This window comes from Euleptes europaea, chromosome 2 (genome assembly GCF_029931775.1).
Source record: "Euleptes europaea isolate rEulEur1 chromosome 2, rEulEur1.hap1, whole genome shotgun sequence".
NCBI lineage: Eukaryota > Metazoa > Chordata > Lepidosauria > Squamata > Sphaerodactylidae > Euleptes > Euleptes europaea.
Genome location: NC_079313.1, coordinates 138,176,501 through 138,199,061, shown reverse-complemented (window position 1 = coordinate 138,199,061; position 22,561 = coordinate 138,176,501). Strand labels below are relative to the sequence as shown.

Here is a 22,561-nt window from a genome sequence, read left to right as displayed (position 1 = left end):
TCACAGATAGTTATCGTCGTCATCAGTAGCGTCCTCCTCTTCCTCGTCACGCGCCAGGGCCTCGATGTCGTGGGTGATGTCCGTAATCATGCGGTTGAAGGCCTCCGAATCGGAGCGCAGGGACCAGCTGTCGTAGCTGCGTACGGCCGAGGCGGAGGTATTGCTCATGCTGCGCTTGATGCGCCCAAAGCTGTCGGTCAGGATCCCTCCCTCTCGGATGCCGATGTTCTCCAGGAAGGTCTCGAAGTAGCCGATGTCCTGATCGGGGATGAACGGCCGCATGCCTGACGAGGAAAGAGGATGGCGGAAGAAAGAGGTGAGGAGAGGAATGGTTAGGGCATATTCCGGCATTCTGTGCAAGTGCAGGAAAAAACACACACAGAATGTATAGAATTCTGCTTTCCTGCAGTTCCATCTTTGGTTTTATTTCGGGGGAAATGCAAGACTCAAGACCTTACGACTGGTGAGATAGTGTGACTCTGTATGAACTTCATTAACTGCAAGGAACTGGGGACTAAGCCAGCGTGGTGTAGCAAGAGCCAGCGTGGTGTCATGGTTAAGAGCGGCAGACTCTCATCTGGAGAACCGGGTTTGATTCCCCACTCCTCCACATGAGCAGCAGAGGCTAATCTGGTGAACCGGGTTGGTTTCCCCACTCCTACCCATGAAGCTGGATGACCTTGGGCTAGCCACAGCTCTCTCAGCCCCACCTACCTCACAGGGTGTCCGTTGTGGGGAGGGGAAGGGAAGGTGATTGTAAGCTGGTTCGATTCTCCTTTAAGTGGTAGAGGAAGTCGGCATATAAAAACCAACTCTTCTTCTTCTTCTTGGTTTGGGGTTTGAATCAAGCCAAACATGTGTTTCAACCATTATGCAGAGAAGGGTTCCCCAACATGGTGTCTTGGGGCACCGTGGCAACTGCTGGCATCTTTCCTGGTGCCCATCAAGTGTTTTTAGAAAGTAGGCAGGGCCAGGTGGTACATTTGCCCAGCAAGTCTTCTGGTTGGCCATTGGAGATTTCATTGACTGTGCAGATTATTTTTTTTAAAGAAGTGGCTTTGGCAGCAGCTGCCACCACAACACAAAGGATCTCCCACTGTGTGACAGAAGTTGAGCTGCAGCTGGCATTTTGTGGCTGTGCCCATGACCCTGTGTGACACTCTAGCAATTCCCCATATTTCTATGGTCTCCACCCTCCAAAATTCCTGCCCTTCAGTTGCTCCTAGCCGGCAAGCTTGGGTTTGGACACAGAGCGTGGGAAATGAAAATTGAAACACCTGAGTAACACAAATGTCCTTCCTTGGTTTCTAGTTGGACATCCCAAGATTTCTGCCTGATCTACCTGCTGGATGGGGGTTAGCCCTGTTCCCTGCAACCAAAAAGGGGGCATGAAGTTGATAGGTGAGCAGGGCTGACCTAGCTGTGGTGCTAGGGTTTACAACCTCCTGGTAGTAGCTGGACATCTCCTGCTGTTAGAACTGATCTCCAGCCTATAGAGATCAGTTCACCTGGAGAAAATGTCCACTTTGGCTATTGGACTCTATGGCGTTGAAGTCCCTCCCCTCCCCAAACCCCGCCCTCCTCAGGCTCCACCTCAAAAACCTCCCGCCGGTGGCGAAGAGGGACCTGGCAACCCTATGTGGTGCCCTGACGGACGCTACACCTCTGGCTCCAACCCGGAGCTGCGACCCCCTCCCCCGAGGAGATTTTGTACATTTACCCAAGAGAAGAAACTTCCGTTTGTCTCCGTAGAGCTGGAGAAGGCCGGCGCAGTAGGCCTCCAAGGCCAGGCCCATCCGGTATTCCCGGAGCAATAAGGCAAACTGTTGGATTTCCTGTGGGGTCAGCTTGTTTCTCAGCTGAGGGCAGAGAGAAAGGAAGGTCATAGGACGGGGGTGTCCAGAGCCAGAAGCAGGGGACTGAGTTCTCCTCCTCTTCGACTTCCTTGCCCTTTCCTTTCTTTAAAAACTGACTTGGGTGTGTTCTAGGATGCCCAAGTAGGGTTGCCATCCCTGGGTTGGGAAATCCCTGGAGATTTGGGGATGGTTCCTGGGAAGGTTCAGAGTTTGGGATGGGAAGGAGCTCAGCAGGAACGTTCCTCCAGAGGAACAGTTTGGCCACTGCGTGAGGCCGTATGCTAGACTAAGATGGAACACTGGTCTGATCCATCAGGGCTCTTAAGTTCTTATGAAGGCCTTGGCCTCTATGCCCCGTTGCTGGCCCTCCAGAGGAACTGATTGGCCACTGTGTGAGACAGGAAGCTGGCCTAGATGGACCCCTGGTCTGATCCATCAGGGCTCCTCTGATGTCCTTATGAAGGCCTTGGCTTCTATGCCCTGTTGTTGGCCCTCCAGAGGAACCAGTTGGCCACCGTGTGAGAAAAGAATGCTAGACTGGATGGACCCCTGGTCTGATCCAGCAGGGCTCTTATTATGTTCTTATATAGGCCTTGGCTTCTATGCCCTGTTGTTGGCCCTCCAGAGTAACTGGTTGGCCAGTGTGTGAGACAGGAAGCTGACCTAGATGGACCCCTGGTCTGATCCAGCAGGGTTCTTCTGATGTTCTTATGAAGGCCTCAGCCTCTACTCCCTGTTGTTGGCCCTCCAGAGGAACTGGTTGGCCACTGAGACAGGATGCTGGACTAGATGGCCCCTCACTGGTCTGATCCAACAGGGCTCTTTTGATGTTCTTATGAAGGCTTCGGCCTTAGGGTTGCCAGTTAATAGCAGGAGATCTCCTGCTAATTCAACTGATCTCCAGCCGATAGAGATCAGTTCACCTGGAGAAAAATGGACACTTGGCAACTGAACTCTATGGCATTGAAGTCCCTCCCCTCCCCAAACCCTGCCCTCCTCAGCCTCCGCACCCAAAATCTCCCGCAGGTGGCGAAGAGGGACCTGGCAAGCCTATTCGGCCTCTATGCCCTATTTTTGGCCCTCCAGAGGAACTGGTTGGCCACTGTGTGAGGATGCTGGACTAGATGGACCACTGCTCTGATCCAGCAGGGCTCTTCTATGCCCTGTTGTTGGCCCTCCAGAGGGAGGTCATAAATGCTTTGATGCATGCCGGGCACCCCGCCCCCACCTGACTCACCGTGATCATGTACTCCTGCAACTGTTCCAGGCCTGTGCTGCTTTGGTCGCTCCCACTGCAAGCTGTCGCAAGGCTGTGGTGCGACTGGCGAAGCGAGGGGGAAGAACCGCCGCTGCAGTAGGCCTCAAAGGTTTCACGGGAGCCGTCACTGCGTGAAGAAGGAAGAGAGTGAGCCGCAGTGCCCGGCTGCAGCCTGGTACCCGCTTTGGCCAAGACGACACCGAAAAAATTATTTTGGGTATCTATGGTTGCCAACCTCCAGGTGAGGCCTGGAGATCTGGAATTACCACTGATCTCCAAGCTACAGCAATCAGGTCCTTTGGGGCAAATGGCAGCTTTGGCGGGTGGACTCTATGGCATTGTAACCCACTGAGGCCCCTCCCCTCCCCACCCCAGGCTCCACCGCCAAATCTCCAGTAATTAAGTTGGCAACCCTCAGATGCTAGGACAGACCTTTGGACTCCCTGGAGAGCTGCTGCCAGTCAAGGAAGGCAATAACAGGCTACGGAATGGCTTTTACATGCTGCAGTAGAGTTAGGGTTGCCAACCTCCAGGTGGTGGCTGGAGATCTCCCACTATTACAACTGATCTCCAGCCGTCAGAGATCAGTTCCCCTGGAGAAAATGGCCGCTTTGGCAATTGGGCTCTATGGCATTGAAGTCCCTCCCATCTCCAAACCCCGCCGTCCTCAGGCTCCGTCCCCAAAATCTCCAGGTATTTCCCAACCTGGAGCGGGCAACCCAAAGTAGAGATTATTTTACTTTGTTTTCTTTTTAAAGGGTTTCTGATTGAAAAGGGGGGCTTTTTAATAGAACAAAAGGGGTTTTTTTTAAACCTAGTGCAAGCGACTTACTGGGTGGTAGTGGAAGGCACCGTCAAGTTGCACTTGACTTATGACAACCCCGTGGGGTTTTCAAGGCAAGAGGCCAACAGAGGTGGTTTGTCATTACTTGCCTCTACATAGCAACCCAGGACTTGCTACTACTTGCACTGAAATTAGGATTGCTATGTTCGAGTTAGGAAATACCTGGAGATTTTGGGGGCGGACCCTGAGGAGGGCGGGGTTTGGGGAGGGGAGGGACTTCAATGCCATAGAGTCCAGTTGCCAAAGTGGCCATTTTCTCCAGGGGAACTGATCTCGATTGGCTGGAGATCAGTTATAATAGCGGGAGATGGACACATGCAAAAGATCCACATGAACACATGAAGCTGCCTAATCCTGAATCAGACCCCTTGGTCCATCAAAGTCAGTATTGTCTACTCAGACCGGCAGCGGCTCTCCAGGGTCTCAGGCAGTTGTCTTTCACATCACCTACTTGCCTGGTTCCTTGAACTGGAGAAGCCGGGGATTGAACCTGGGACCGTCTGCATGCCAAGCAGAGGCTCTTCCACTGAGCCACAGCCCCTCCCCAAATCTCCAGCCACCACCTGGAGGTTAGTAATCAAAGTAAGGCAGCCTGTATGAACGGAGAGTTGGAACTCAAAGCAATACAAGCACAGCGTTCAAAAGTGAAACTAAAGCACAAAGTTGCTTACAAAAGTGTGTTAAAGAGTGAACACCCCGAAGGGCAATTCAGGGGAGGACCCCACAAAGAGCAACACAGGCAAAGTCCCAATACAAAATAAGGCACAAAGTGCTCACAAGGTAAGTCAATAGGTACAATACATCTGAGATGTTATAGGGGTAAGATGTTATAGGGGCTCACACCTGATGCACTTTTATATGTATTATATTATGTATGTATATCTGGTATGTTTTTATGCTGGTCTTGGACCGTATTAAACTCTCTTTGTACAATACATCCAAACTGGTAAGTAAGTCAACAGTCCAGAAAAAAGTCTCTAAGCGCAATGGGTTCCCGGTGGTGTTCCCATTTCACGGATTTTTTTCAAGCTTTGAGTCGATCCGTAGACAAAAAAACAACCCTTAAGGTGTAAGGAATATATCCTTCAATAGTCCATGGACGGCTGTCTAAATATCCCTTGTTACTTCACCTAGTGTGTGCTGAGTGTGCCATGGCCGGGAAAGAGGAAGGGTTAGCATTGGGGTTTAGGGTTAGTGGGAGGGAGCTTAACTTTGGGAGGTGTCTAAACTACAAGATCAACACCGGCTTTTGTCGATCCCAGGGAGCGCAGGGAGCTGCTGCTCTGTAATGGTGCCACCGGGAATTCTGCCAGAGACCTCCCCCCGCTCTTTCCAGACCGACAACTGCCAGGCTGCCTTTGGCAAGAAGCCCGTGGCGGTTGAAATCGGTCCAGTCGCTGCCTAGTGCAGACGCGCCGTTGGTTCCTAGCAGGACTTACAAGGAGCTGCAGCAGCTGAAGTCGGCGTCGTACGCGTACGTCCCGTCTGTCCGGCAGCTCTCGCCTGGGAACAAACAACGCAGGAGCGCAGGATTAGAAAAAAAAGGAGGAGGAGAAGAAGAAAGAGGAAGAAGAAGAGGAAGAGTTGGTTTTTATATGCCGACTTTCTCTACCACTTAAGGGAGATTCAAACCGGCTTACAATCACCTTCCCTTCCCCTCCCCACAACAGACACCTTGTGAGGAAGGTGGGGCTGAGAGAGCTCAAAGAGAGCTGTGACTAGCCCAAGGCCACCCAGCTGGCTTCATGTGTAGGAGTGGGGAAACCAACCCAGTTCTCCAGATTAGCCTCCACCGCCCATGTGGAGGAGTGGGGGATCAAACCCAGTTCTCCAGATCAGAGTCCGCCGCTCCAAACCACCGCTTTTAACCACTACACCATGCTGGCTCTCTAACACGGCTTCTGTTCTACCCAACCACAACCGTCCTCCTGAAAGCATTGTTCTCTGTCATTCAAACAACAGCAATAAATAGGGTTACCAACCTCCAGGTGGTGGCTGGAGAGCTCCTGCTATTACAACTGATCTCCAGCTGATAGAGATCAGTTCACCTGGTATCAGTTCATCTCCAGGTATTTCCCAAGCAGGAGTTGGCAACCTGTATCACAGCCCAGGCTCTTAGTTATGGGGGTATTGGGGGGGGGGGAACAACAGGCACCAGAGTAGGGTTGCCAACCTCCAGGTACTTAGCACGGGATTATAGTACACAAATGCACTAAACAGGTAGTAAATAACGAGTGTGTAATAAGTGCTGAAAAACAAGACAAGTGCAGAGCATGAAAACTTAGCAACTAATTATATACAAATTCACAGGTAAGTATGAAACAGTCCTTGATATGTATCTGAAGGTAACAGTCCTCTTCTGGATTTCAAGATAATCAATTCCACAGGATATCCAATATAGGTATAAATCCAAAGAAATGGGATTTATACTACCTGTTTATGTGCATTTGTGTACTATAATCCAGTGCTAATTTCCAAACCAATTGGTATAGGCACGGAGGTGCCCTATTTTTTGTTGCTTAACCTCCAGGTACTAGCTGGAGATCTCCTGCTATTACAACTGATCTCCAGCCGATAGAGATCAGTTCCCCTGGAGAAAACGGCCGCTTTGGCAATTGGACTCTACAGCATTGAAGGCCTTCCCCTTTCCAAACCCTGCCCTCCTCAGGCTCTACCCCAAAAACCTCTCCCTGGTGTCAAAGAGGGACCTGGCAACCCTCGGTTGTGCCCACCACCCCTTCTCAGAATTCCAAAGGTGCCCACAGGCTCAAAAAGGTTGGGGACCCCTGATTTCGGTCGATATAAGCCCGTTTCAAAGTTCCATCAGTACTCACTGCGGCTGGACAACCAAGGGCGCTTTGGAGTGGACGTGTAGTGGTAGCCAGCCCGGTCCACACACTCGATGGTCTGGTCCCCATAAATGATCTGGAAAACCTGGCAGATGAGGGCGCAGGATTCCTCAGCTGTGTCCTGCATCCCAGGGAGAAAAAGAGCGGTCAGATCCCTCTGTGTGCGTGTGTAAAGTGCCGTCAAGTCGCAGCCGACTTATGGCGACCCCTTTTTGGGGGGGTTTCATGGCAAGAGACTAATAGAGGTGGTTTGCCAGTGCCTTCCTCTGCACAGCAACCCTGGTCTTTCTTGGTGGTCTCCCATCCAAATACTAACCAGGGCCGACCCTGCTTAGCTTCTGAGATCTGACGAGATCATGCTAGCCTGGGCCATCCAGGTCAGGACCCAGATCCCTCTAGGAATGGCTTTGCTACCACCACGGGCAAATTATAGGGATGCCACCCACCAAATGAGGCCTGGAGATCTCCCGGAATCACAACTGATCTCCAGACTACAGCTGGTCCCCATAAATGATCTGGAAAACCTGGCAGATGAGGGCGCAGGATTCCTCAGCTGTGTCCTGCATCCCAGGGGGAAAAAGAGTGGTCAGATCCCTCTAGGAATGGCTTTCCTGCAACCATGGGCAAATTATAGGGATGCCACCCACCAAATGAGGCCCGGAGATCTCCCGGAATCACAACTGATCTCCAGACTGCAGCTCCCCTGGAGAAAATGGTTGCTTTGGAGGGGGGGGGGTCGATGGCATTACCCCCTGCTGAGGTCCCTCCCCTTCCGAAGCCCCCCCTCCCAGGGTCCACCTCCTACTCTCCAGGAATTTCTTCACCTGAATTGGCCACCCTAGCGAATTACTAGGGTTGCCAGCTCCGGGTTGGGAAAGACCTGGAGATTTTGGGGGCAGAACCTGAGTAGGGCAGGGTTTGCAGAGGGGAGGGACTTCAATGCCATAGAGTCCAATTGCCATTTTCTCCAGGGGAACCGATTTCTATCAGCTGCAGATCAGTTGTAATAGTGGGAGATCTCCCCACGAATTACAGCCTTGGGGGACACATATGGGCTCCTTAGGGTTGTCAGGTCCCTCTTCACCACTGGCGAGAGGTTTTTGGAGCAGAGCCTGAAGAAGGCAGGGTAGGGACTTCAATGCCATAGAGTCCAATCGCCAAAGCGGCCATTTCCCCCAGGGGAACTGATCTCCATCGGCCGGAGATCAGTTGTAACAGCGGGAGACCTCCAGCCACCACCTGGAGGTTGGCAACCCTAACTTTGAGGCCACTGTTGTTACCCTGTTGGTCACAGCCAGGATGACGAGGTTGCAGTAGGCTTCCGGGCTGGGCTCCTTGGGGTCCAGGGGGTTGCCCCCCGTGTTCCTCCGCTCCCAGCTGCCGCAGGTCTTGCCTCGCTCCCAGCTCCCGCTGCAGGCCTGCCGGCGCTCCCAGCTGCCCCCGGCTTTGCCAGCAGGACGGCGCTCCCAGCTCCCGCTGTAGGTCTGCCGGCGCTCCCAGCTGCCGAAGGGCCTGCCTGTGCCCCCCTGCCTCTTCTCCCAGCTCCCACCCCCCTGCTTCCGCTCCAGGCTGCCTCCACCGCCGGGGCCCCCCTCCTGCCCACTCCGCGCCATCTTCCAGTCCAGGCTGCAGATGGTGTGACGCCGCTCCGCGGTGGCCCCCAACTGCCGGGGCTCCGTTGGTCTCTTGTCGGAGGGTCCTCCGGAGAATTTCTTCTCCTGCATACTTCCAGGATAGGAGTCCAGGCTGCCCCCTGCGGGGACGGGGTCAACGCCCAAGCCTGGAAATTTGGGGAAATGACCAGTGGTCAGGAATCTCTACTTGGCAGAGGATCATAAGTTTGAAAGTCTGCGATTGGTAGGGTTGCCAGGCCCCTCTTCGCCACCGGTGGGAGGATTTGGGGGGAGAGCCTGAGGAGGGCAGGGTTTGAGGAGGGGAGGGACTTCAATGCCATAGAGTCCAATTGCCAACGCAGCCATTTTCTCCAGGGGAACTGATCTCTATCAGCCGGAGATCAGTTGCAACAGCAGGAGATCTCCAGCTAGTACCTGAAGGCTGGCAACCCTAGCGATTGGGAAGGAGTTGCCCAAATAATCAAAAGCTTATACCAGCGTGGTGTAGTGGTAAGAGTGGTGGTTAGGAGCAGTGGACTCTAACCTGAGAACAAGGTTTGATTTCCCACTCCTCCACATGAGCAACGGGCACTAATCTGGTGAACCAGGTTGGTTTCCCCACTCTTGTGCCGTAATATCTGCTCTGCTCAGAGCTGCCAACCTCCAGGTGTGGCATGGAAATCTCCCGGAATTACAGCTCATCTCTGGATGACAAAGACCAGTTCCCCGGAGAAAATGGCTGCTTTAGAGGATGGACTCTATGGCATTGCGCCCCCCTTCAGTCCCTCCCCAAATCTCCAGGAATTTCCCTATCCAGAGTTGGCAACCCTAGTTCTGACTCTGCAGAGTCCTAAGCAGGGGTCTGACCTGGTTCTGCCACCTATGGACCTTTTAACCGGAAATATCAACAGTGGAATGCGGACTTTCTGCATGCCAAGCGTGCGCTCTACCATGGACTTGTGGGCCCTCTACCTATACACCGGTGGGGTTCAAAAATAGCTGAGCAAAAGAACTGGTCTTTTCCTTTCCAAATGATAAATACGCTTGCCCTAAAAGCTAAACGTCTTTCTGCAGGACGGATGGGGATGGGGGAGGCCCTCCAGGTATGAGACACCTAGCACCAACATTTGGAAATGTTTAAATGAAACGTTTTATTTATTCATGTCCGCACTGTTTCCCCTCTGCTTGGAACTGGAACCATTTTGCAATCGTTTAATCCCCGTTTTATCTGCAAACACTTATATGACGACTTATTTCTTTTCTCCTTTTCAAATACATCTTTCCCTGAGGTGCGGACAAGTTGGAGACCCCATTAATTTCTCTATCCATTTTGTTGGGTGTTTGAAGGTACAAGATAATTAGTTAGACAAGAACGGGTGCCCTGATCAAGTGGGACAGCAAACTATTGTTAGGAGATGATTTTAAAACCCTATAAATATTGCAAGCTGAATTGAATGGGAACTTCTAAGAAGGGGCTCCTTGCTTGTGCCCTGCTTATCTTTGGGTAAGATAGTTTTATGGCCTTGTGTAATTGCTCTCCTTTAGTTTCAGGTGAGTAGCCACGTCTGTCTGCAGTAGAAGAACAAGATTCGAGTTCACCAGCACCTTCGAGACCAACACAATTTTCCAGGGTATAAGCTTTCAAGTGTCCAAGATCTCTTCAACAAATACAAGTAGGAATGGAGATCCCTGAGCCATAGGGATCTAGTTATAGCTGACAAAGAGAGCTTTGACTCTCAAAAGCTTTTGTACCCTGGAAATCTTGTTGGCCTTTAAGGTGCTACTAGACTCAAACCTCCTCCTTGCTCTCCTTTAATTATCTATGTAGCAGTAATGGATGGTATAATTTTCTGTTCAGTTAAATGTGAATGTTAAATGCAAAACAGTGAAAATGTCAGTGTTAAAAATGCAAAATGTTGTTATGTTGTAATAAAATATTAAAATGGAAGCAAAGATCCTTTAACAGTATTACTTGTATACTGTGCCCGTAACAAACCCAAAACACTGTGGAGGGGTTCCTCTTGCCAAGAATTAAATGATCTAAAAAGGAAAGATAACTAGACGCCTACAGCTTCTTAAGCGCACATCGATGTCTGAATCAGGCCTGACCAGAGTCGTCCAGAACAGTTTGATGGGAAAGCAGAAGAAGGAACAGGCAAAAAAGGGGAAAGGCACAGTCAAACTGAAATGGGTATTTTCCCCCGGGGGAAGGGGGTTCACAATAGGGTTGCCATCCCCTAGGTGGGCACTGGAGTTCTTCTGGAATGACAACTGATGATGATAAAGAAGAGTTGGTTTATATATGCCGACTTTCTCTACCACTTAAGGAAGAATCAAACCAAATTACATTCACCTTCCCCTCCCCACAACAGATGCCTTGTGAGGTAGGTGAGGCTGAGAGAGCTCTAAGAGAGCTGTGACTAGCCCAAGGTCACCCAGCTGGTTTCATGTGGAGGAGTGGGGAAACCAGCCCAGTTCACCAGATTAGCCTCCTCCGCTCATGTGGAGGAGTGGGGAATCAAACCTGGTTCTCCAGATCAAAGTCCATCACTCCAAACCACTGCTCTTAACCATTACACCATGCTGATCTCTAGACAGAAGAGATCAATTCTCCAGGATCTCTTCTTACAGTCAGAGCGGTTCCTCACTGGAACAGGCTTCCTCAGGAGGTGGTGAGCTCTCCTTCCCTGGAGGTTTTTAAGCAGAGGCTAGATGGCCATCTGTCAGCAATGCTGATTCTATGACCTTAGGCAGATCATGAGAGGGAGGGCATCTTGGCCATCTTCTGGGCATGGAGTAGGGGGGGTCACTGGGGTGTGTGTGGGGGAGGTAGTTGTGAATTTCCTGCAGTGTGCAAGGGGTTGGACTAGATGACCCTGGTGGTCCCTTCCAACTCTATCATTCTATGATTCTATGAAACGGCAGCTTTGGAGGGTGGGGCTCTACAGCATCACATCCCTCTTCTCGCTCAACTCTGCCTTTTCCAGGCCCTCTTCCTCAAATCTCCAGGAATTTCCCAAGCTGGAGTTGGCAACCCTGGTGCCCCGGCTGTGTCAATCCACACCTGTCTTCAGAACCAAGAGGTGCAGCCCATCGTCCCGCAGGTAGGAGGCAGCGGCAATTTCGTGGGTGGGGATTCTCAAGATGAGCTCCTCATTATCACGCCAGGTGAGCAGCAGGCAGCGTGCCGAGAGGCTCAGGATACTGTCCTGCTCAGGGGTTGTCTTCAGCGGAAGCTCCTTCAACTGCTGCAGGAGAGGCAAAGGAAAGAAGCAAGGCTGGAGTTAGATTTCCTGACCCTGGAATGAGACCTGGCATGGAATAACCATCCACACCGCCATCACATCCCCTCCTCTTACACCATACACACAAACACACATAAAACTGCCTTATTCTGAATCAGACCACTGGTCCATCAAGGTCAGTATTGGCCTTTTATGCACGGTTTGTTTCTGCTGGATCTGCTGCTCTCTAACTGCACAGTATTTGCGGATGAATTCTCAAAGCACTACACGCAAGGGCTTTTTGCCCCAAAGAAATTCCAGGAATACTTTGTCATCAATTATGCATCCCCAGTGAAAATGCGGAGCTTCTGAACCGCACGTGAGTCCCTCCCCCCCTGAAAATGCTGCTTTGTAATTGGCTGTGGTGTATTTTTTTTAAATACATCGCCAGCCCCTGCCAGCCCCACAATGGGATTCTTTCATTTGATCTGAACCAAGTGGCCATTTTACAGCCAAAGCAGAGAAGGGCCCAGACACACACACACCCAAATCAACATAAAAACCACTTGCACGATCATTTGTGACCATTTCATCGTTCCATCGGTGATCTTGCACTCGCAAAAAAAAAAAAAAAGGCTTTCATGCCTATAAGAGAATTCACAGTGGCCTATAAGAGGACATGTATAAGGAGAAGGCAGCAAATCAGCCCAGCTCTGTTTCATCCTGTTAAAAACTAAAACTGACCCCCACACTGGCTGTGAAACTGACCAACTAAGCAGCTGTATAGGTTCTTTGTGATTATTTCAGCATTCTCTCAACTGTTTGATCTGAAATTGACCCACACATGCAGCGAAACTGATCAAATAAGCAGCCGCATAGGTCCTTTGTGGTTATTGTAGTGTTATCTCAACTGTTCGATCTGAAACTGACCCACATTCACTGTGAAACTGATCAAGCAGCCTCATGATATTCCAGCATTTTTGGCTTTGAGGAGAGGGGTTGGATTAGGGGGACAGATATGCAGGAGGGAGAAGCGAGAATGGGTATGGGGTCAAAACCCCAAAGTGTCAAATATGCACAGGACTGGCTTTCGATTTGGGATCAAGGCAGACTTTAAACTTGGGGTAACACTGCATCCTGAAAACCCAGGGGGAAACACAAGGGGAGAGCGAAGCAACTTCTGAAGGTCAGAAAATACATGCATAATTAAAATGAAGCCCTGAAGTAGATGGGGTGACTGCGATGGGAACAATCCATGCATAAAAGGCCATTGTCTACTAAGACTGGTGGCAGCTGTCCAGGGTCTTATGCAAAGGTCTGTCACACCCCCTACTGCCCCAACCTCTTAACTGAAGATGCCAGGAATTGACCTTGGGACCTTCTGCATGCCAAGCAGAGGCTCTACCACTGAGCCACAGCCACTCCCCTCAGCTCTGGGCAGGTCACCCTCCCAGGTCCAGGAGACAAGAGATGTGCAGAGATGGTTTTGCCATTGCTTGCCTCTGCATAGTGACCCTGGCCTTCCTTGGTGGTCTCCTATCCAAGTACTAACCGGGGCGGACCCTGCTTAGCTGCCAGGATCTGACAAGACTGGGCTAGCCTGGGCCATCCTGGTCAGGTCATTAATGAATCTAACCTCCTTAAATGTGGGTGCGTGTAAAGTGTGTGTAAAGTCGCAGCCCACTTATGGCGACTCCACCAAAGGGGCTTCAAGACAAGTGAGAAGCAGAGGTGGTTTGCCGTTGCCTTCCTCTGCAGAGTTTTTCCCAGTGGTCTCCCATCCAAGTACTGACCCTGTTTAGCTTCTGAGATCTGACGAGATTGGGCTACACCGTGCCTCCTTCCCTCCCAAGGATTCTTGGTATTCTGCAATCTGATCCCCCCTTCAAAAAGGTGTGGGTTTCCTTAAATACTACACACCAAACTACAGTATACATTTCTGATGTCAATCTGCCATATCCTTAAATAAGGGCATGTTATCTACTGACAGCATTTTGAGGGATGCAAGAGGAGGTCCCCAACACTATGGCCATTTATGCAGGGTCAATTCTGATGCTTGCTCAAAGTGCTTTTTTTAAAAATGCGACCTTTAAAATGCCTACTCACGGTTCTGCCGCAAAAGGAGAAATTCCACCCTACACTTGCCTGCTCCTTCGTTCCTTCCATTAGCAACCGCAGTTGGCATAGCTAACATGCAGCTGTGATTTTGCATGCTTCCTAGAGGGGATTCTTCGAGGCGGAGCAAACACAAACGGTCACGTTAAAGGGGCTCTTACGAAATGCGAAGCAGGTATGCGCCGGCTTCGCAGTCACTTCCTGAATGACGGTTCAGCGTGAAAAACGCAAAAAAATATGCGGGGCTCTGCTAATTACCAAGCATAAATGGCCTATGTGTGGCTCTGTATTATTTCTCTGAGGTTCTGATAGGCAGGCCCCAGTTCTTCGCCTACTCTGCCTCTAGGATGCACATCAGAGAAAGGAATTAAAGGCAGAAATTTCAGGTTGCAACCCTTGCTGGCCGGAGTCAGGCGATCAGGAGGATCCGTCTCATCTTTACTTCCTCTCACATAAAGCCCAGGATCAGCTGTGACTCTCTGGACCAATAAGCCATTGTCGAAGGCTTTCACGGTCAGAGTTCATTGGTTCTTGTAGGTTATCCGGGCTGTGTAACCGTGGTCTTGGAATTTTCTTTCCTGACGTTTCGCCAGCAACTGTGGCAGGCATCTTCAGAGGATTAACACTGAAGGACAGTGTCTCTCAGTGTCAAGTGTGTAGGAAGAGTAATATATAGTCAGAAAGGGGTTGGGTTTGAGCTGAGTACTGTCCTGCAAAAGTACCAGGAAAACTAGCATTCTGATCAAGAATTCCACTCTTCATCCCGACACACACAGAAAACTATGCAAGACAGAAGCACAACCACCACGATTATATGGACTACCTAAAATTCATAAGGATTCCGTTCCACTCCGACCCATCGTGAGTGCCATTGGTTCCCCAACATATGAATTAGCTAGATATTTGACCACCCTCCTACAGGACCACATTGGAAAAGCCACTTCTTACATCAAAGATTCAACTCACTTCATCAACAAAATCAGTCCGTTGAGACTCAATCCACAGGATATATTAATCAGTTTTGATGTTGTATCCCTCTTTACCAAGGTTCCAGTAAAAGACACAATCTCATTGATTAACCAGATTTTTCCAGAAGATATAACAGCCTTATTTCACCATTGTTTGACAACAAGTTATTTCCTATGGGATCAAGAATTTTATGAACAGATTGATGGAGTAGCTATGGGAAGTCCACTCAGTCCAGTAATAGCAAACTTTTACATGGAATATTTTGAAAAGACAGCATTAGAATCAGCACCTTACAAACCTACAGTCTGGTTCAGGTTCGTAGATGATACATTTACTATTTGGAGCCATGGTGAAGAAAAATTAATGGACTTTCTAAACCATCTTAATAATATCCATCCAAACAGTTTACCATGGAAAAGGAAATTGAGGGTAAACTCCCATTCCTTGATACCCTTGTCATCCGTAAAACAAACTTTCAGTTAGGTCACAAGGTCTACCGGAAACCAACTCACACAGATCGCTACTTACACAAAAACTCCAACCACCACCCCCGACAGAAAAGAGGAATAATCAAAACAGTAATGGACCGTGCAAGACGGATCTGTGAACCACAGTTTCTCAAGGAAGAAACTAATCATCTAAATCACGCACTGCTAGCAAACGGCTACTCCAAGAATGAAATCAGAAGGGCCATTAAACCAAACAAAAATCAGAAAACTCAGGAAAAACAGTCTCCCATAGGAAAGGTATTCCTGCCATTTATTAAAGGAGTCACTGATAGGATGGAGAAACTTTTGAAAAAACATAACCTACAAACAGTGTTTAAACCCACCAAGAAAATACAACAGATGCTACGATCAGCAAAAGACAAAAGCGACCCCCTCACCTCTGCAGGAGTATATCGTATACCTTGCAGCTGTGGACAAGTTTACATCGGGACCACAAAACGCAGCATACAAACAAGGATAAAAGAACATGAAAGATACTGCAGACTTGGCCAACCTGAGAAATCAGCAGTGGCTGAACATGGACTGACACAAACAGGACACAGGGTCTTATTCCAAGACACTGAAAGACTGGACAATTCTACCAACTATTTTGTCAGATTGCACAGAGAAGCCATTGAAATTCATAAACATCAGCACAACTTTAACAGAAAAGAGGAGAGTTTAAGAATGAATAAGGCTTGGCTTCCTGTCCTAAAAAACCTCCAGACTAACAAAGGCAACAGTCAACAATAGCCATGCAGATTAGCCTTGGATTACACACATTAACAGATCACTTCAGGATACAATGGTTCCATATTAACATACCATACCCTCATTAGCACATTATCTTGATACTTACAGAACAATGATTAGCACATTACTTTTGCAGGACAGTACTCAGCTCAAATCCAACCCCTTTCTGACTATATATTACTCTTCCTACACCCTTGACACTGAGAGACACTGTCCTTCAGTGTTAATCCTCTGAAGATGCCTGCCACAGTTGCTGGCGAAACGTCAGGAAAGAAAATTCCAAGACCATGGTTACACAGCCCGGATAACCTACAAGAACCAATAAGCTATTGTTTATAATATTATCTGTTATATTCTTGCTTTTTCTTCTGATGCAATCGATGCCGCTGCAACAGTCTGTCATTACATGGCCTTTTAATTTCTCTTTTCTTTTGTATTCTCTTTTTTCCCTATATTCTGTTTTTATACCTATCTGTGAAAAACAAAATCTTTTTAAAAAGCCATTCATCTCTTCTCTAATGCTTAAGAGATCCCACCCCCTGCCCGCTCCCTACTCGGCCTTGTCTTGCTGGATCGATTGTTGCACTTGTATGTGAGAGCCAGGTAATGAACGTTTATGCCGGTTGAAGGAATTTGTTTCTCTCTATCGCATATACACAGGCGGGAAGGTGACGTGGTATAGCCCAACCTCATCAGACCTCGGAAGCCAAGCAGGGTCAATACATGGACAGGGGATCACTGAGGAAGACCCTGCAGAGGAAGACGATGGCAAACCGCCTCTGCTTCTCACTTGCCTTCAAAGCCCCTTGCTGGGGTTGCCCTGAGGCAGCTGTGACTTGACAGCACTTATGTATGTACAATACATATGCACATCCTTTAAATTTAACTTTGCACCCAGTTATAAACTTTAACGCTATGCCCAGCCCTCTTTCCGGCAAAACTTGTTCTGAGTGCATAACAGTTAACTGAATGACACCAAACTACATTGAAGTGCATTGTATCATTACCCTGGCAGTATCCAGTAGCTGCAACAGCTCATCACGGCTGGAGGGGTTCAAGGAAGTCGTCACCCAAGTCAGGTGGCCTAAAAACTAGAGAGAAAGAGAAAGCAGAATGAGTCACAGATGAGAAAAAAATTAGGATGGAAGAGACTTGGGTGGGAATCTCTAAAGTGGTATTTTGCTTTTTTTTTTTTTAAAGAACCTTATTCTGACAGAAACCATAGAACAGATTCTCTAGTTGTAACCTTTTCAATCATCCAAATGTGAGCAGGGACAAAAAACACCTTGTGTATATTGCGGCAAACTTAAATTAAAGTTGCCTTGATACACATTTAGGGGAATTCTATGATTCAAACAAAAATGCTTTGAATTCACCTGTTTCAAACCAATGTATTTCTCACGGTCACCATTTTTAGTCCCCAAAATGTTCTGGGAATAGCATTTTACAAGGCAAAGCCTCAGAATCCCCGCTGTGCTGCTGGATCTGAGCTTTACGGTTGCCAACTCCGGGTTGGGAAATTCTTGAAGATTTCCCTTCTGGGCCCCAGAAACATCCACTCGACTCGGCATCCTTTCACCCGCCTCACCTTCACTTCCTTTTCCACATAGTCATGTAAGAGGATGTGGGGATCAATGAGATAGTCCGGAGGATACAGGGGGACGGAGTGCAGAGGGCGCCGGTAGACGGCGTTCTTGAGAGCCTGCTTCCGAGCCGCCTTCGGGAAAACCAGCCGCTTGATGGGAGACACGAAGCCCTGAAAATTGGGAAGAAACAGGAGAGGGAGAAGGGTCAAGTGACAGAGTCTCCGTTCGTCCGACAACAGAAAAGCATTGTAGGAAATGGCTATAGTGTTGCCAAGTCTAATATAGGAAATTTGTGTGTGTGTTGCACGAGCCCCGTGGTGCAGAGTGGTAAGCTGCAGTACTGCAGTCCAAGCTCTGCTCACGACCTGAGTTCGATCCCAACGGAAGTTGGTTTCAAGGTTGACTCAGCCTTCCATCCTTCCGAGGTCAGTAAAATGAGTGCCCGGCTTGCTGGGGGTAAAGGGAAGATGACTGGGGGAGGCACTGGCAAACCACCCCATAAACAAAGTCTGCCTAGAAAACTTCGGGATGTGACGTCATCCCATGGGTCAGTAATGACCCGGTGCTTGCACAGGGGACCTTTACCTTTTTAAAGTGTCGTCAAGTCGCTCCCAACTCATGGTGACCCTATGAATCAATGTCCTCCAAAAATCCTATCTTTAACAGCCTTGCTCTGGTAGGGTTGACAACCTCCTGGTAGTAGCTGGTGATCTCCTGCTATTACATCTGAGCTCCAGCCGATAGAGATCAGATCATCTGGAGAAAATGGCCGCTTTGGCAGTTGGACTCTATGGTATTGAAGTCTCTCCCCTCTCCAAACCCCACCCTCCTCAGGCTCTGCCCCAAAAACCTCCCGCCGGTGGCAAAGAGGGACCTGGCAACCCTAAGGTCAGTTCTTGCAAATTGAGGGTCGTGGCTTCCTTAGTTAGGGAAATTAGAATCATAGAGTTGGATGGGACCACCAGGGTGATCTAGTCCAACCCCCTGCGCAATGCAGGAAATTCACAGCTATCTCCCCCCCAACACCTCCAGTGCCCCCTGCTCCATGCCCAGAAGATGGGGGGTGGGGGTGGGGAACCCTCCAGGATCCCTGGCCAATCTGGCCTGGAGGAAAATTGCTGGAGATCTGGAAGGAGATCCTGGGGAGGGCAGAGTTTGCGGAGAAGAGGGATCTCAGTGGGGTATAATACTGTTCACCCCCCCTCCAAAGCAGCCATTTTCTCCAGGAGAGCTGATCTCTGTTGTCTGCAGATCAATTGTAATTTCAGGAGATCTCCAGGCCACCCCTAGATATTGGCAACCCTAGAAACTGGGTGATAGTTAGTTGAAACAGACAGATGCCCAGACCCTCCAAAATGGCTCTGTGTACTATTCTGCATGCAGATGGTTGCACAGATGCTGTGTCCAAAATGCCAAATTTCTTGTGTCAAGAAAATTGGGGGGGAAAACCCCACCCTGTGGCCTAAATTCAGCATATATTCATGGAATCGTCACTTTGCAGTATTTATTTGTGCTCCTGCTTGTAAAGAGAAGGGCACAGGAAATGGATCACTCTGACCCAGGCTAACTTTGTAAAAAGAAATAAACCAAACCTGAATATTATTATTCAATGTTATTCAAGTTAACTTTAATAAAGACAAGTCAAAACCAGGCAGCTTCATGGGGAGGGGCTGTGGCTCAGTGGTAGAGCATCTGCTTGGCATGCGGAAGGTCCCAGGTTCAATCCCCGGCATCTCCAGTTAAAAAGGACCAGGGAGTAGGCGATGTGAAAGACCTTAGTCTGAGGCCATTTATGCATGGGAGGTTTCGCCTTGGATTTGCTGCTCTCTAGATGCACAGTTTCCCCATCCGAATTCTTAAAACTCAAAAATAATCCCCCAGAATTTGGATGGGGAAAACGTGCACCTAGGCCCAGGCTAGCCTGATCTCGTCAGATCTCGGAAGCTAAGCAGGGTCAGCCCTGGTTAGTATTTGGATGGGAGACCACCAAGGAAGTCCAGGGTTGCTGTGCAGAGGAAGGCACTGGCAAACCACCTCTATTAGTCTCTTGCCATGAAAACCCCAAAAAGGGGTCGCCATAAGTTGGCTGCGACTTGACGGCACTTTACACACAGAGAGCGGCAAATCCAAGGCGAAACCTCCCATGCATAAATGGCCTGAGACCCTGGAGAGCCGCTGCCAGTCTGAGTAGGCAATACTGACCTTGATGGAGCGAGGGTCTAATTGAGTAGAAAGCAGCTTCCTGCGTTCATGTGAAAGACTTCCAGCACTTGCAAGTGGCTGTTGGCAATTTCTCTGCCCCCTCTGCTCCCTTGTGGGGAAAACATTCCCCAAAGCAGGAGGGAGAGATCCAGCCAATCATCCTGGACTCTTAGGAGGCAACCAAGCTTGACAAGGAACGGTTGGTGAACAGCCGCCACACCTGTGTAGCTGCCTGGGAGGGGAGGGCAAAGGGTGCTCTGCTAAAAGAATCCACTTTTTGCCAATTACTGCAAGGAGCAGAGAAAGCCCTCATTGCTGTGATGGGATTCATTGCTGTCTTGTTCTCTCCTTAAGCCGGGTTCCCTGGATGCTTTTCCTTCTGCCAGTAAATGACAGTCCCTTCCACGAGCGCATTCTCTTACTCCAAACAGCAGGTGATGTTTTTATTGCCCTTCCTCTTCTTTTTCTCCCACAGCTTAGGGCAGAACTAGGGTTGCCAGCTCTGTCTTGGAAGCTTCCTAGAAATTTGAGGGGGGAGCCTGGGGAGAGAGCCCAGCAGCAGAAGAAGAATTGGTTTTTATACCCTTCTTTTCTCTACCAAAAGGAGACTCAAAGCAGCTTACAATCTCTTTCCCTTCCCCTCCCCACATCTAGAGTTGCCAAACTCTAGGTACTAGCTGGTGATCTCCTGCTATTACAGCTGATCTCCAGCCGATAGAGGTCAGTTCACCTGGAGAAAATGGCCGCTTTGGCAATTAGACTCTATGGCATTGAAGTCCCTCCCCTCCCCAAACTCCGCCCTCCTCAGGCTCCGCCCCAAAAATCTCCAGGTGTTTCCCAACCCGGAGCTGGCAACCCTACTTCTTCTGAATGAGACCATCAGTCCATCAAGGTCAGTACTGTCTACTCAGACTGGCAGGATCTCAGGTTGAGATTTTTCACATCCTCTACTGCCTGATCCTTTAAATAGGAGATGCCGGGGATTGAACCTGGGACCTTCTGCAAGCCAATAGATGCTCTCCCACTGAGTCTCGGCCCACCAACTTGCAAAGCTCATACACCTTTTGTCGGGACTTGAGCAGGAAACCTTTCAGGCCGATTATGCTCTCTGTTGGCGCCAGAGAGCTACTCCTTGTGGGTTTCCCGCCTCGGGCTCTGACATGTCTTGGGCTGCCCTGTGGGTGACAACGAGTCGAGGTAATTGAACACATGCCGACCTCGGGACCGGCTCATGGCTGCTTGGCGACCGGCCCGGGCTGACAGATGGGCCTCGCTGGAGGCGGCTTGCAGGGAAGTCGGTCCCCAGAGGTGTTGGATGGTGCTGGATCAGTTACCGGGTGGGGAAAGGCCACGCAAGCCCATCTGCTGGAGGGAGGGGGTCGACCTCCCAGAGCCAACCCTCAAGAGGTGAGCACGAACATGCTCTCAAAAGACATGGCAGTGTGGGGTTGCCAACCCCCAGGAGGGGCCTGCAGCTCTCTAGGAATTGCACAGTGGTCCATTCAAGGCTGGTTCTAGGTCCTTTGTCACGCCAACAAGGTAACCCTTTCCTCCTACCACGACGCTGAGCCAGGTCTGAGCCGGGCCCCTGCAGCAGGGGTCCAGGAAGGGATGCGCATCCTCTTGAAGGAATGGCCCTGGGTCCATTTCTAACGTGAGAGTCACGGGGCTCAAGTCTACCTTGGAATCCCAGACAGGCAAAGGCCACAAGGAAGAAGAAGAGTTGGTTTTTGTACCCCAATTTTCTCTACCTTTAAAGAGTCTCAAACTGGCTTACAATCACCTTCCCCTTCCTCTCTCCACAACAGACACCTTGTGAGGTAGGTGGGGCTGAGTGTGTTCGGAGAGAAATGTGACTAGCTCAAGGTCACCCAGCAGGCTTCATGCGGAGGAGTGGGGAATTGAACCCACTTCCCCAGATTAGTCTCGACCGCTCTTAATCACAACACCACACTGGCTCTCACTGCTCAGTTTGGAGGGAAAGAACTCTGTTCATGCTCACATACCTTTTACTCAGGGGCTAGATTCTGGAAGCAGGAAAATGGTACTTTTGGGACTGGGAATGGAAGCCGAGTGAAATCCCAGATTCCAAAAGGGATCACACATCTGCATGGAGACCAGCTGGGGGTGGGTGGGAAGGGGCTGGAAAAGCCAGTGAGCTAGCCCCTCCCCTTTCTCCTAGGCCCAGCATTAGGGTTGCCAATCTCAAGCCTGGAGATCTCTCAGAATTACAACTGATCTCCAGACCACAGAGATCAGCTCCCCTGGACAAAAATAGCAGCTTTGGAAGGTGGACTCTACGGCACTGCTGGGGTCCCTCCTTTCCCCAAAACCCACCCCCCAGGCTCCACCCACAAACCTCCAGGAATTTCCCAACCTGGAGCTGGAAACCCTACAGGCAGTTTCTTCTTTTGACTTGGCTTTGCCTGGGAGAAGGCAACACTGGATTGGCGTAGAACAGGCATTCAGCAATTTGTTTCCCCTGCACACTGCCGTGGATTCGAGGATCTGCCTTGTAGCAATACACCCATTAAGCATTCCCTACTAAGGTTTTTCTAGGGGGGTGGGGAGCCTAGTGTCATATATGCAAAGCACACAGCATGCACCCACAGAAAAGCCCCCCCCCCAAGCTGTTAGGGCACCCAAACCCCCCCTCCAGGTTACGCCGCAATACCTTTCTAGCTTTCTTTGCTTCGTATTCCATGTCCCGTCCCCTCTCTGCTCCTGTCTCCAGGAAGGCGGTCTTTCCTCTACGCCATCCATCCTTTGTTTTCTCATCCTGTGTCGGAAACTCCACCAGCCCC

The 22,561-nt window shown here is 49.8% G+C and overlaps 1 protein-coding gene across 1 annotated transcript; it reads right to left on the bottom strand.

The window, feature by feature from the left end:
• CCM2L (CCM2 like scaffold protein) lies at window positions 1-22,461 on the bottom strand. The gene is made up of 10 exons (XM_056844932.1): window positions 22,432-22,461; window positions 17,558-17,725; window positions 16,977-17,060; window positions 11,485-11,668; window positions 8,088-8,587; window positions 6,793-6,928; window positions 5,398-5,461; window positions 3,094-3,241; window positions 1,721-1,859; window positions 1-284 (listed from the first exon to the last, which is right to left on the bottom strand). Exons 1-10 carry the CDS (start codon window positions 22,459-22,461, stop codon window positions 1-3), a joined length of 1,737 nt encoding a protein of 578 aa, XP_056700910.1.
• Between the last annotated feature and the right edge of the window lie 100 nt (window positions 22,462-22,561).

Coding starts and splice junctions, on each gene's coding strand:
- CCM2L (XM_056844932.1), bottom strand. CDS start 22,461: ATGGAATACGAAGCAAAGAAAGCTAGAAAG. Junction 11,669..16,976: donor AGCTACTGGATACTGCCAGG/GTAATGATACAA, acceptor CCTCTCCTGCAG/CAGTTGAAGGAGCTTCCGCT. Junction 5,462..6,792: donor CCCTTGGTTGTCCAGCCGCA/GTGAGTACTGAT, acceptor GTTTGTTCCCAG/GCGAGAGCTGCCGGACAGAC.